Below are 15,506 nucleotides of genomic sequence, written 5' to 3'. Positions count from 1 at the left end.
TGAAAGGAGATTGTCGGTGCTTTCAGCTGCCATGATGGTCAGCTGATTATCACCAGATCTCAAACTTTACAGCTTCTCCTCAAGATATGTTTTACATATTGGCTCTTAATATGAAAGCTGGTCAAAATTAGTTAACCTTTTTTCATTGAACATTGGTTCAGATGGATGAAAATTTAGCATTGCTTTTCTTTTTAAATAGCATCTGAAAGTTTTTGAACTAATCTGGTTATTGCTAAATCCAGTTTAGCAGTCTGTCACTGTCAATTACCAAATAGCATAAGGTTAGGTTCATATCACATCTTTGTCCCCAATGATGATGCCATATGGCATCTAAATCCCTGCAAAACTGTTCATTGACTTTAATATCTTGTCCTCAGTTTGCCTCATTGGAGTCCATGGATTCGTTGGGGACATATCTGAATCCAGTTTGTTGGAAATGCAGAAGGAAGTTCCCTGAAGAAATATGAACAGGAAAACAGATGTGACGTGAACTTCATGCTTTTAAGACAAAAGTTTCAGCCATTTTTTCATAAAACATCTTCCTGTCTAATGGCATCAACATCATCAGAAAACCTAATGTAGTGTCAGACCCTGGTAATGCATGTCCAGCCTGCAAAAATACTTAACATATATGCCAAACTGCCAGTCAGAACTTTACAAAGCGACTTTAGTCCAGGGAAACTACTGCTAGTACAAGAAGTTTAATTTTTCAGGTTGAAACTGCCCCATCAAGTGGCACAATTGATCTGATGAAGTTCCAAATAGATTAACCCTGCATCGCTCCAACTGATTGACAAATCTGTCCAATGTGTGTATTCATTGTGAAACCTATGACAATCAACTGGAGCAGGGTGGGGAGAAGCCAGTAGGGGGGCCACATGGGACTAGTCCGCTCCCTCGCTTTAGTCCTCGGCAGGCTTTTCAAAGTAAGTTTATTCAATCTACAGTGGTTCATAGTTAAACATATCTGGCAGCAATCATGCAGTCAGGCTATGATTCATATTGCCCATAGCTCAGGCAGCATAAAACTAATGATAGGTTCCATTTAGCATGAATCCTCTGGCTATTTATAATAGACTGAATAACACCAACTATTTTGAAACTAAAACTTGGACAACCTCAATATACTAGCTCAGTTCAGACTCCCTCAGAGCGGAAGAAATAATAACCGCTAACAAAACAGATAAGCAAAGAAAGATTGCCTCATTATGGGGCTGTATAAATAATAAAATGATTAAAACTGGGATGTAAAGCACACACACAGAAAAATGAAGGACAAGTGAAACCAGCTATATACCATACACAAGAGAATTAGTTTGTCAGATAAGTGTGGTAGAGAAGACCTTAATGGGTAGATGTGCACTGCTTTCTGACCTATATCTGAAAGAGAGGAAAGCAATGTCATGCACTTGTATAGCCTCAAGACTTGTTTGGCCAAGATAAATGAGGTTTACACATGGCTTTTGTGAAATACGCTTTGATCCAACATACATTTTAATTCGGTAGTAATAATTCTTGTAGCTAAAAGAACAGGCAAGAGTACTGTGCGCGTACCAAAGACAAAGCAGTTTCAAGGCGATTTTTTTGTACAGGCTTGTATTCTCAGGTCTTATTAGATGTACTTTTACACCACCTGAAACATCTTGAAGGTGACCCACAATGGATTATCATGCAAAATGTTTGATTCCCAGCACAGATACCGCGTGAGGATACAAGGAAAGGCTAAACTCCCCTTTGTGTTTGGAATGCATAAGGGGCTTTTTCTTGCTCCATCTGCAGATTTAAAATTACCAGGTTGAAAACAGCAATATAAGAGGCTGCGGAGAGGAGCTGTTTCCACACACGAGAGCAGAGAACTCTGCAGAGTCCATGCACTCAAATGAATAATTGTTTTTCACTCAAAATAAGCTATTAACTAAAACATTTGGGCAGAAAGATGGAGACATGCCACAAAACCTTAAAAGAAAACACATGTATAAATCAGGGGTGTAGTGAGAGGGGAGGATATGAAAGACAGAAAGATATGGAAAGAGGCGACAGAAGAAGAGGATCCTAGGAACTTAGGAAGTCCTGCCTTCACCATGCATCCTCAGCAGAAAGTTACAGCAGTGTGTGTGTGCATAACATGTATAAAAATGTGTATGCAAGTGTGTTTAATGTGCCACATAATATATTGTGTATGTATTACGTGTTATATAGAGATCTGTATATGGCGCATAGTAGTATTATATAGGTTTTTGATATATTAAAACTACAGTACTTTTAACTGGGAATCTGAAGTGCATCCCTGCATCTGAAAAGGGGAAAATATAGATGAAGACATACCTTAGTTTCTGTCCTTCTTGTGGTTCCATCCTCTGATGTAACAATTGATACATGGGAGGTTGGTGTTCCAGGATCTTCTTCTACAGTAACAGTCTCTTCCAGCATCTCTGGAGGTTCTTGCATCATGGCGATTGATGTCTGGTTATTGGGACTCTGCTCCTGTAGGCAAGACATTTTAAAATTACAAATGCTACATTTTCTTGAAAGGAAGACAATGAATGTAAAATAAAACATGTTTTACAAATCAGATTACTTTGGAAGAAGTAGATTTGCTTTGATTAGATGGGCATATTACTATACTGCACTTAAGTTTTAAGCTCTTGCATACAGGACTTAAAAAAAAAAAAAAAAGTGTTACATATACACAGAAGGTTCAATTACTATGATGAAGACCAGTTCCCTTTTACACAAACCAACCAAATGGTACAGTGTATGATGTATTTACTGTGATATACAAATACAGTGATATATATCACTGTATTTGTATAAAACTATGAATTAACACATGTGGAATTATATACTTAACAAAAAAGTGTGAAACAACTGAAAATGTCATATTCTAGGTTCTTCAAAGTAGCCACCTTTTGCTTTGATGACTGCTTTGCACACTCTTGGCATTCTCTTGATGAGCTTCAAGAGGTAGTCACCGGGAATGGTTTTCACTTCACAGGTGTGCCTTGTCAGGTTTAACAAGTGGGATTTCTTGCCTTATAAATGGGGCTGGGACCATCAGTTGTGTTGTGCAAAAGAAGTCTGGTGGATACACAGCTGATAGTCCTACTGAATAGACTGTTAGCTGCTTTTTTCTTGCCATAAAACAAATTCTAAGTAAAGAAAAATGAGTGGCCATCATTACTTTAAGAAATGAACGTCAGTCAGTCCGAAAAATTGGGAAAACTTTGAAAGTGTCCCCAAGTGCAGTGGCAAAAACCATCAGGGGCTACAAAGAAACTGGCTCACATGAGGACCGCCCCAGGAAAGGAAGACCAAGAGTCACCTCTGCTTCTGAGGATAAGTTTATTCAAGTCACCAGCCTCAGAAATCGCAGGTTAACAGCAGCTCAGATTAGAGACTAGGTCAATGCCGCACAGAGTTCTAGCAGCAGACACATCTTTACAACAACTGTTAAGAGGAGACTTTGTTCAGCAGGCGTTCATGGTAAAATAGCTGCTAGGAAACCACTGCTAAGGATAGGCAACAAGCAAAAGAGACTAAAGAACACAAGGAATGGACATTAGACCAGTGGAAATCTGTGCTTTGGTCTGATGAGTACAAATTTGAGATTTTTGGTTCCAACCACCATGTCTTTGTGCGACCCAGAAAAGGTGAACGGATGGACTCTACATGCCTGGTTCCCACCGTGAAGCATGGAGGAGGAGGTGTGATGGTGTGGGGGGTGCTTTGCTGGTGACACTGTTGGGGATTTATTCAAAATTGAAGGCATACTGAACCAGCATGGCTACCACAGCATCTTGCAGCGGCATGCTATTCCATCCGGTTTGTGTTTAGTTGGACCATCATTTATTTTTCAACAGGACAATTACCCCAAACACACCTCCAGGCTGTGTAAGGGCTATTTGACCAAGGAGAGTGATTGGGTGCTACGCCAGATGACCTGGCCTCCACAGTCACCAGACCTGAACCCAATCGAGATGGTTTGGGGTGAGCTGGACCGCAGAGTGAAGGCAAAAGGGCCAACAAGTGCTAAGCATCTCTGGGAACTCCTTCAAGAGTGTTGGAAGACCATTTCCGGTGACTACCTCTTGAAGCTCATCAAGAGAATGCCAAGAGTGTGCAAAGCAGTCATCAAAGCAAAAGGTGGCTACTTTGAAGAACCTAGAATATAAGACATTTTCAGTTGTTTCACACTTTTTTGTTAAATATATAATTCCACATGTGTTAATTCATAGTTTTGATGCCTTCAGTGTGAATGTACAATTTTCATAGTTATGAAAATACAGAAAAATCTTTAAATGAGAAGGTGTGTCCAAACTTTTGGTCTGTACTATATATAAACACACACACGTCTTTTTTTTGCCAGCATAAACTGTTTTCTATAGGCTGATAATTGTAAAAAAGCATTCATAAAAACCCGTGTGTGTGTGTGTGTGTGTGTGTGTGTGTGTGTGTGTGTGTGTGTGTGTGTGTGTGTGTGTGTGTATATATATGCTGAAGACAACTTTATGCTGTATGTGGACAGAATGATCATATCAACATTCGCTCTAAACCAGGGATATTAAACTCAAATACACATAGGGCCAAAATTAAAAGCTTGGACAAAGTCGCAGGCCAACTTTTATATTTATTAAAAGAAAAAAAGGAAAATTTCTCAATTTTACACATAAATAAAACCATGAACTTTTTCCATATGTAAACAAACTTAAAGGGGTTGTCCAATGAACATAATACAGTATTCCAATATTTTATTCTAAGATAAATTTATTGAAATGTACTATGTTATAATACAAAGCATATGGCCCAATGGCCTAATTTAAATATGTAATAAAAAAGGATAAAAAAAACCTTGAATTACACAGATAATAAAGTATCATGCAAACAAAAAACTGTTACCAATAACAGTATGATACCCCCACAAAGAATTCCTCCACAGTACCCTTCACACTCCTTGTATTACTCTACTACACCACTTTTCCTCATTCACCCCCCGCCCCCCAACAAAGACTGGTGACCCCATCACAGTATGATTCTCCAACCGTTAACCCCACAGAGCCCTCCACACAGTATAATGGCCATAAAAAAAATGCTCCATACAATAAAATGGCCCCACATAGTGCTCCATGCAGTATAATGGGCTCCATAATCCTCCATACAGTATAACAAGGTCCTTCATTGCCTTCCATACAGTATAAAGGCCCCTACATAGTGCTTAATACAGTATAATGACCTCGCAGTGCTCCATATAGTATAATGGGCACCACATAGTGCTCCATACAGTATAATGGGCACACAGTGCTCCATACAGTATAATGGGCACACATAGTGCTCCATACAGTATAATGGGCCCCATATAGTACTCCATATAGCATAATGGCCTTGGTACTGCTCCATACAGTATACTGGCCCCACAGTGATCCATAAAGTATAGTGGCCTCACAAAGTGTTTCATACAGTATAATAGGCCCTACATAATCAAACAAAACTCACCTCTGCCCAATTCCTCAAATCTCCGGTCTCCTGGTGTCTTCAGATCCTCTGCACATCTTGGAACAATTGGAACGTTGTAATGACTTAATCGCGCCTGCTGCGCTGAAACGTCAAACGCAGAGGGAGAACGACGGGAGAGAGACCGTCAGCTGACGCTCCTCCATCATGGTTTTCAATTCTATCCGCATCTAGGATGCAGATACAGTTGAAAAGGCAATGCCAGGTTAAAGCGCGATGCCGGGCAGGATTCATCTGCCAGGCCAAATATACTCACACTGCGGGCCAGATGTGGCTCGCTTGCCAGAGTTTGACATATATTATGGGCTGTATAACAATAAGTTTCTGTCAGCCCATATAAACAGGTTAGTATACGAGCACCAATCTGCTTGTCTATAGGCAATAAGCACTTGTTAAAGGGACAAACTGCCAGACTAAATGCACCCTTAGTCATCATTCTGATGTGTGCGTTATTCATATTTGTATTTCACCAGTGTTTTTCATGTATAGACCATATACACATTATAGTCTGTTATGCTATTCAAATGAATGTGTTCTTTCCTGGACCACGCAAAACTCGAGAGACATGTCCGTTTTTCTCTGGCATCACAGATTAAAAAGTACCAATACAAGTCTATAGGTCCAGAAAAACATGTAAATCACATGGATGGCATCAGTACAGTCCATGTGCTGTCTGTATTTACCATTGCAAAGGATAAGAGAAGCTTTCTAATTTATTTACGTATTCATCTGTGAAAAACACTGATCACACATAGATTGTTAATACGGACACACAGACCAAAAACTGATGACACCAATATAATTTTTTTCACATCCATGTGTAATGACGGACATGTGAATGAGGCTACCCTAAGGCTACAAACACTATTTATGGCCACTAGTGTGGATGTCTAGGTATCTGTCCACCAAGATGACCCCTTGTAATAAATTTTATATACATATTACATTTATTACACACGCGCGCACACACACGGTATTGGTTACTTATTTGTGGAGGCTCTTGTGGTCTGTTAGGACAGCGCCAGCACCCCTGCACGAGTCTCCTTCCTTCTCTTTGCAGGGTTGCCGGCATGTTTGCGCTTACCCTCCCACGTTGCTCCAACCCCCGTAGCATCCGCTTCCTTCTAGGAATGCACACGGCACGCATGTCTCCTGGGAGTGTGATTAGGGCAAGATGGAGAAACTGTTTAAACTGTTTTAATACTGTTATTAATTCACAAATACATTTTTCCAAGGGATATTAAATATGCTTGTGGTTATAGGAGACTGTTAATTTTATGAAATGTATCAAATTACCATATATCTGGCTGTAACACTACTAATATGACATGCCAAGTGACAGCTCTTCAGCAGCATAATTCATAGGGAGAGCTTATTGACCCCTTTCATATACTACAGAATATCACATGGCTGGCACAGAATAAGTAGATTTAACAGTAAAGATTGCTTCTACAGAAGACCAGCGGATTAGCATTTATTGCCACAGTTCGAATGAAGGAATATTTTCACACTTAAGCGTAATGAGCGCCTTCCTCTATTGCATCCTGATTGTAACATTCATGCATTTAAAATTCATTGCACTCCATATTCAACAGTCATTTGCTCAGACATGGCAGGGATGATTTATGGTTTCAGACCAGGCTGCGGTTACTTATTAGAGCCAATACATTTCCACCCCAAATTGCTAACCACAGGTCAGGAGAAAAAACGATCCTTGCATTGGCAGAGAAGAGATTCTGATATGTTATTTTGTTATTGAACCCAACATACAGGTGGGGAGCCAAATTACTGCAATTCAATGGGGCAGAGAGTTTTAACAACTTGACTTGAAAGTACATGGATCAGCGGAATATTGAGGAACTAACAAGTAGCTGTGTAGCTCAGGCAAAAAAAAAAGCTTTATCTGACATTGTAGCATACCATGAAGTCAGAAAGCATTTACCATTCAAGTCATGGGTAGGATGCAGACACCTGTATAGCTGCCTAAAATCTCAATTAATGAAGCCGATAAATATACCGAGCAGTTTTCACATTCCTCTTTTTAATGCACGTCTGCTGAGTTTGTAAAACAAAAATTTAAAAGAAAAAAAAGGACACAAAACGTGGCATGTGAAAAGTAACAAATATCAAACCCGAATTAAGTTCATAGACCCAGATTCAACATTAACCATTTTTCAATTCACTTTTCTTTTATCTTGTGAGATTTGTTGATTTTGATATTTGGGAGGGGTTTTTCTTTGCAACATATTCTTCAAAATGGCGCACCATGTCCCGAATTGGGCGCAATATCACCAATTGTAGAAACTGTATTCCAGGCAGAGATTGGAGTGATATTCAGCCAAAAAAAATGCAAAGTAGGCAAAATCCGCATTTCAGGAGTCAATCTAAAACATTTAATTTAAAAAAAAACCTTAAAAAAGGGAATGGGTCATCCAAAAAATTTATCTATAATAATTTTTTTGTGTTAAATGTATTTTTAAAAACATTTTTGGCATTTATTTTATTTCACATGTCACAATCTGTATATTAAATGAAAAAGAGTAACATCACAATTTTCAAAGTGTCCATTGGGGCTTCTTTAGACTAAGTTCCCACTGAATCAGGAAAAAATACATGCACATAACCACAATGGTCAGATCCTGTGCAAAGGTCATTGCGAAGGAAGGGGAATCTGTGACATTACCTATTATAATTGGTGGATCTTCTGTTATCAGCCTTCTATGGAGTTGTTACCGGTCTTTGTACTCCTGCCTCTGATAATATAGAGCTTTGATGTTCTCTTCCAGAAAGAACAGGAAGTACAAGTCTAAAAAAGCCTCGGTGGCCATTGTGAAAAATTGCAGGATTACTTTTTTCTTCTTTTTTTATATAGATAATATTATGTGAAAAGAAAAAAAAAAATATGGCAAACATTTCTTAAAACTAAATGTAACATAAAACCAGTGTTGAACAATAGATCATTTTCTGATTATACACCCTATTTAAAGAATGACAACTAGAAAATGGTGCAAAACTTACGAGAATAATAAATCTGCCCAATAGCTTTTTGTAAAAGCTTTTTTTGTGTGTGTAAGGTTAGTTTCACATTTCATATGTGTGCAGCATATCCGCAAACGCATGCAAAAACGAATGCAAACGCATGATAACGCAGAGTTTATCCGTATCAGCTTACGCATGACGGCAAAAAAAAAAAAAAAAAAAAAGCGTTTTTTCGCTTTTTATCTGCATGTGTTTGATATTTCCAGGAGGGCGTGTCTCAATGAGCATGTCAATCAGGTCCTAGACATGCACAGTTCGAAGTACGCAAGCGCATTGAACGCAAAGACTTGCATACGCATGCGTTCCCATAGACAGTAATGCTTTTTTTAACACACTCATCCGCATACCTGCGCATCTTTGACGGAAATTTGCCGAATCAAAAATTCCAACATTGTGTTAGCCGCACCCCACAAAAAACGCATGCGTAAGCGAAAGCATGCAAACGCATGTACATGTACCCGAGTCTACAATGTTAAAGATAGGAAATCAAGACGCATGCGGATGTATGCGTCAGAAACGCTGCGGACACAACCGCAAATGTGAAACCAGTCTAAAATACTGTTTGCGCATAGTTGTGCATGGTTTAGTGGGATGGAGGGTAGGAGCATCTATAAGCTGCATAGAGGCATGATTTTTAAAAATGTGACACTGTGTGTGAAATTGCACCAAAACATGAGAGGTCACGTTCCACAAAGCGTCCGAATACCGCACCCATGAGAACATCTTAGAGCTATTGCAAACGCACATATTTATTGGCCCTGGTACACAGGTGGGCATGCCTTCCAGCCACACATTGAGATCCACAAAGACAATTAAAGGAAAATGACTGACGTAATTAAGACTGCTGCAAACTCATGCAAGTGTGAACATTTCCTATGCTGCTTATACAGAAACATTTCAGGCAGCTTTACAATTACAACCCTGAGAAGCTACACATGGTTAATAGATCACAGCAGCGCCACCACTCCCAGCACATGTGTTTTGAGTAACAAAATCTTAAGGTCTAAAAAAGCTCACTAGTTCCTAGAATTCTTTTCGCTTTCCCACGGGAGTCAAAATTCCAAGCAAATGGTATTTCCTGGTAAATATATTCTTTAATATGGATGCTAAAACAATACATAGAAAACATCCAAATACACTAAATATTACTGCAATATTTTGATCCCGAAGAATGTAAGTCCGCAAGGACAGGGTCCTCTCCCCTCTGTACCAGTCTGTCATGGTAAATTTGTTTACTGTTAACGATATCTATAGCTCTGTATGTAACCCCTTCTCATGTACAGCACCATGGAATTAATGGTGCTATATAAATAATAATAATAATATAGTGTGATCCAAAATGCATATTAGTTTATGCTCTTCCATTCTTACTTATCTATAAACATGTAAGGTCTAATTCAGTGCTGATGTTATATATCCTGTTGAGATTTCTTTTTCACTGGCTGGTAATACACCGACATATGTAAGGCTACGTTCACATGTCCAGTAATCATCCACTTAAAAAGGATCTGACAGTAATCTGTTATCTTACCAGGACAACAAAGTATTATAACTGGATCGGGGGGTTTTGTTTGTTTGTTTGTTTTACATTGAAGTCTATGGAAAATATATCCTTTACATAGTCTTCTGTTTTTGTCCATTTGAAACTGAAACTGATCCAATAAGCAAAAATGGATCAAACAGAAGACTACTGGACATGTGAACTGCCAAGTAATCATCCATTTGAAAGTGATCCATAACGCATAAAAAAAAAAAAGGATCAGCTTCAGATAGATTTCCATAAACGTCAAGGTTAATCAGATAGATCCCGTTGCAATCACTTTTCATTAGCCATGCAAAAAAAAAAAAAAAAAAGTTGTGTCTGCTCAACTTTCTTGACCTGCTAAGATAAAGGATTCCGGAGCAATCTATTTCAAATTGATGATTACTGACCTTTAAGATATAAAATTGCATACGTCTCCCATTCAAAAAAAAAAAAAAAAACTGCTACACCAAGAGTTTTTCATTTTAGCAGGACAAATTAATCTTGGCAAAATGAATGCTAAAATAACATACTTTTGACTAAAGTTTGGCCAATAAAGTCTAACGGCAAATGAATATACACAGTTGAAACCAGAAATTTACATACACTATATAAAAAGACACATATGCATGTTTATCTCATTATCTAAAATGAAATACAAATAAACCTTTCCCGTTTTAGGTCCATTATTATTACTATAATGTTACTGAAAATGTATGGACAGAGATGAAAAGGTAGGTGCGAGCAAGGTGACCAACAAACCTGGATCAGTTACACCAGTTTTGTCAGGAGGAATGGGCCCAAATTCCGACCAACTATTATGAGAAGCTTGTGAAAGGATATCCCAAACGGTTGGCCCAAGTCATTAAGTTTAAAGGGCCACTGTCACCCCCCTCCAGCCGTTCTAAACTAAAAGAGCCACCTTGTGCAACAGTAATGCTGCATTCTAACAAGGTGGCTCTTTTAGTTTTAGGTTCAAGCATACCCCAAATAAAACGTTTTTATACTTAGCCACAATTCCTGTCTCTAGCCAGGTAGGCGGGTCCTCACTCCCCAGCTTGGCCAGCTCCTCTGCCGTCACTCACATCTTCCTGCGCTTTCAGCGCCGCCCCCTCAGCGCTGTTATCGTTTCAAATCCGGCGCCTGCACTGTGTACTGGTATCCTGCGCAGACGCAGTAAGCTCTGGCCGTCTGATGTAATGGCTGATACCAGAGAACAAAAGACATCCACAGAACACCAGGATGGATCTGCTGCACAGCAAATAGCTGTAGGACCTGCGATGACGTCACTGCTATGTGATTGCCCTAATCACATGGCAGTGACATCATCGCAGGTCCTACAGCTGCTGTGCAGCAGATCCATCCTGGTGTTCTGTGGATGTCTTTTGTTCTCTGGTATCAGCCATTACATCAGACGGCCAGAGCTTACTGCGTCTGCGCAGGACACCAGTACACAGTGCAGGCGCCGGATTTGAAACGATAACAGCGCTGAGGAGGCGGCGCTGAAAGCGCAGGAAGATATGAGTGACGGCAGAGGAGCTGGCCAAGCTGGGGAGTGAGGACCCGCCTACCTGGCTAGAGACAGGAATTGTGGCTAAGTATAAAAACGTTTTATTTGGGGTATGCTTGAACCTAAAACTAAAAAAGCCACCTTGTTAGAATGCAGCATTACTGTTGCACAAGGTGGCTCTTTTAGTTTATAACGGCTGGAGGGGGGTGACAGTGGCCCTTTAAGGGCAATGTTACCAAATACTAATGAAACGGATGGAAACTTTTAACTTTGCAGTATTGAATAAAAATGCCTTAAAACATTCTCTCTCATTCTGGCATTTGTCAAACATTAATAATTATGGTAATCCTAATCTAAAACGGTAAAGGTTTATTCTGATTTCATGCCAGATATTGAGATAAACATGCATGTGTGTCTTTTTATACAGTGTATGTAAACTTCTGGATTCAACTGTATGTCAGGAGAAATTTGACCACGCTTTGCACAATTTCCCTTACACCCCAGATTCATTGTACTGAGAAGAGGACCACACAGATGTCATTTTTTTTTAGGAATTCCTGCCATTTCACACATTGCCAAGACCCTTCATAAAGACACCTACATTTTAATGGCCAATTGCTTATCACGTGAGAAAGAAAGCGAGCTTGTGCCTGAACGACGGGAGAAAGTGAATATTGTTTGTTTGCAGCTAAAGTGGCCGATCAACATGTCGGGATAGTTTCCTCATGCTTCTGGCAGAAAGCAATTTGTATGAAGAAATTTAACAAGGCCTCTCATCTGCTCACTTTCAGCATACAAACTTTTCCTGCCTCTCGTCAATGCAGCATGACATTTTCTCTGCACATACTGAATACCAGCGTTTAGTTTGCAAACACTGACCCATAAATTTCAAATGAAAGCTTTTTCTGCACAAAGGAATGAAAATGCCTCATCCTGTCAATGCATCATTCTTGGCTCTTTTAACCGCACAGATGAAGAACATCTATAAAGAAAGGGAAAGTGGCATGAGGTTAAAGTCTATTTTTAGAGTTGGAGACTGAGCAGCAACCATTACTAAAAATTATGCATTTTCCTGAAACCTCTCTTCAGCTAGTTATTTCATATAATAATGTTCTATGTAGATGGATGGACTTGGGAGTTACAGAACTTAATCTAAACCCTTACTGAGCAGGTATCTGGATGGGTAGGGGGTATTCTTAAACCAAAAAGGATACTAAAGGATACACCCAGCTTCATTCAGGACACAACTGACCTATTGAATACACTATCAGCATTAGGTCTTCTACCAGAAGGAACCATCCTGGCCACCATGGATGTGGAATCTTTGTACTCCAATATCCCACACCAGGATGGATTAAATGCCTGCAAATTCTTCCTGGAAAACACAGGGACTGATGCGGATTCTGTGCTCAAACTTATAAAATTCATCCTCACCCACAATTACTTTGAGTTTGACAAGAAGATCTATCTACAGAAGACTGGCACAGAAATGGGAAGTAAAATAGCCCCACAGTATGCAAATCTTTTCATGGCCAAGCTTGAAAGCGACTTTTTGTCCTTATGTCCCATCAGGCCCCTGGCCTACTACCGATACATTGATGATATTTTAATCATCTGGACGGAGTCTGAACCACAGCTAAAGACGTTCCATGAACAGTTTAAACAATTTCATCCTACCATCAACTTGACAACTACTCTTGCACTGAAATTAACTTGTTGGACACCATCATTAAGCTGCAGAATAATAAAATAGAAACATCCCTGTGTCAGAAGCCAATCGACCGTCCAACATACCTTAAATGGGACAGTTTCCATCCAAAACACAAAAAATTATTGTCTACAGCCAAACAATCAGATACAAATCGTATAATGTCCCAACCCCATGGATACAGATGAACACCTTGGTCGCCTTAGGCTGCCGTCACACTAGCAGTATTTGGTCAGTATTTTACATCAGTATGTGTAAGCCAAAACCAGGAGCGGAACAATTAGAGGAAAAGTATAATAGAAACATATGCACCACTTCTGTATTTATCACCCACTCCTGGTTTTGGCTTGCAAATACTGATGTAAAATACTGATCAAATACTGCTAGTGTGACGGCAGCCTTAGAAAGACCTTTTTGAATCAGGGCTACCATCCAAGAACAATTGAAAAACAGATTACAAGAGCCACCAGAATATCAAGGAATCACCTGCTACATTACAAAGCTAAAGAAGAAAATAACCAGGTGCCTCTAGTGGTTACCTGCAATCCAAATCTGGAGGTGCTAAGGGGAGCTGCACGGAAATTACAACCTTTACTACTAAAAGATGCCCGATTACAAAACATTTTTCCAGACCCCCCCACTACTGTGTTTTAGGCAGCCCCCAAATCTAAGAAGCATCATTGTCAAAAGCTCCCCGTCCTCTCCAACAGCTGCAGGTACCTTTCCTTGCAATCAGAAAAAAAATGTAAAACCTGTCCATTTCTAATGACCACAGACAAGATAAAGATCCCCCCATTCACATCAGGACTACAAGATACCAGGTACATTCAGCTGCGACACTTCTAATGTGGTTTACCTAATTATTTGTACTAAATGTCCAACTGGGGGTCTGCATGTAGGGGAGACAGTGCAGAAACTGAGAACAAGAATTAACTCTCATCGCCATACAATAAGAGAAAAAAAAAATGGATCTACCTGTGGAAATACATTTCTGTCTCCCGGATCATAACATTATGGACATGAAATTACTTGTATTAAAAGGTAGGTTCAAATCTCAAAGAGACAGAAGAATATGGGAATATAAAATGATGATGACCTTTGACAGTCTTCGTGCAGGAATGAATGTGTCGCATGGATTTATGTCTTTTTACGTCAACTAAGGAACTAAGGACTGCCCCTAAGACCATGTGGGGTCATCACAACAGAACCAGACCCCAATCAGAGGACAATAAAACATTCCTTATCTAAGAAATGGTCCAATATTTATGGACGTAACTGTTTATCACTCATGGTAATTCTGATTCACGTCACCTGTCTTATCCATGTTTTTTTTTCTGTGATGTGTTGTGCATAAATGTGATTCTCCAGAATTTCTTTTAGTCTGTGTCTGATGAAGAGACCTGTGTAGTCTCGAAAGCTTGCAATTTGTTACCATCTTTTCAGTTAGCCATTAAAAGGTATCAACTACTGAGGACTCTCAATCTACTATATAATTGTCTAAGGGTCACTTCCGTCTTTCTGTCTGTCCTTCTGTCTGTAACAGAAATCCCAAGTCGCTGATTGGTCGCGGCAAAAAGGCCACGACCAATCAGCGACAGGCACAGTCCGGCGGCAAAATGGCCGCTCCATACTCCCCGCAGTTAGTGCCCACGCCATACACCCCCCCAGTCAGCGCTCACAAAGGGTTAATGGCAGCGTTAACGGACCGCGTTATGCTGCGGTGTAACGCAGTCCGTTAACGCTGCTATTAACCCTGTGTGACCAACTTTTTACTATTGATGCTGCCTATGCGGCATCAATAGTAAAAAGATTGAATGTTAAAAATAATTAAAAAAAAAATAAAAATTATATACTCACCTCTCACCTTCCGTGGGCCCCTGGATCCAGCCGAGGCGTTTACCGATGCTCATCTTGATGCTCCAGTCCCAAGAGTGCATTGTGGTCTCACGAGATGATGACATAGCGGTCTCGTGAGACCGCTACGTCATCATCTCGCGAGACCGCAATGCACTCTTGGGACTGGAGCATCAAGATGAGCATCGGTAAACGCCTCGGCTGGATCCAGGGGCTCCGGAAGGTGAGTATATAACAATTTTTTATTTTAAATTTTTTTTATTTTTTTTATTAGGGATATGGTGCCCACATTGTTAGATACTGCATGGGCTGTGCTATACACCACGCGGCTGTGCTATACACTGCGTGGGCTGTGCTATACACTG

General features: G+C 39.9%; 1 protein-coding gene across 3 annotated transcripts in view; it reads right to left on the bottom strand.

The window, feature by feature from the left end:
- The window catches only part of ARVCF (ARVCF delta catenin family member), a 1,196,801-nt gene that overhangs the window by 145,464 nt on the left and 1,035,831 nt on the right, over positions 1–15,506 (bottom strand). For all 3 annotated transcript variants that reach the window (XM_077293391.1, XM_077293392.1, XM_077293393.1), the window contains one exon: positions 2,326–2,484. In XM_077293391.1, the coding sequence (XP_077149506.1) occupies positions 2,326–2,484 (159 nt within the window). The remainder of the gene's footprint in view (positions 1–2,325; positions 2,485–15,506) is intronic.

Source organism: Ranitomeya variabilis, chromosome 1 (assembly GCF_051348905.1).
Source record: "Ranitomeya variabilis isolate aRanVar5 chromosome 1, aRanVar5.hap1, whole genome shotgun sequence".
NCBI lineage: Eukaryota > Metazoa > Chordata > Amphibia > Anura > Dendrobatidae > Ranitomeya > Ranitomeya variabilis.
The sequence above is the reverse complement of the archived record's forward strand: the minus strand, read 5'-3'. Positions and strand labels throughout refer to the sequence as shown.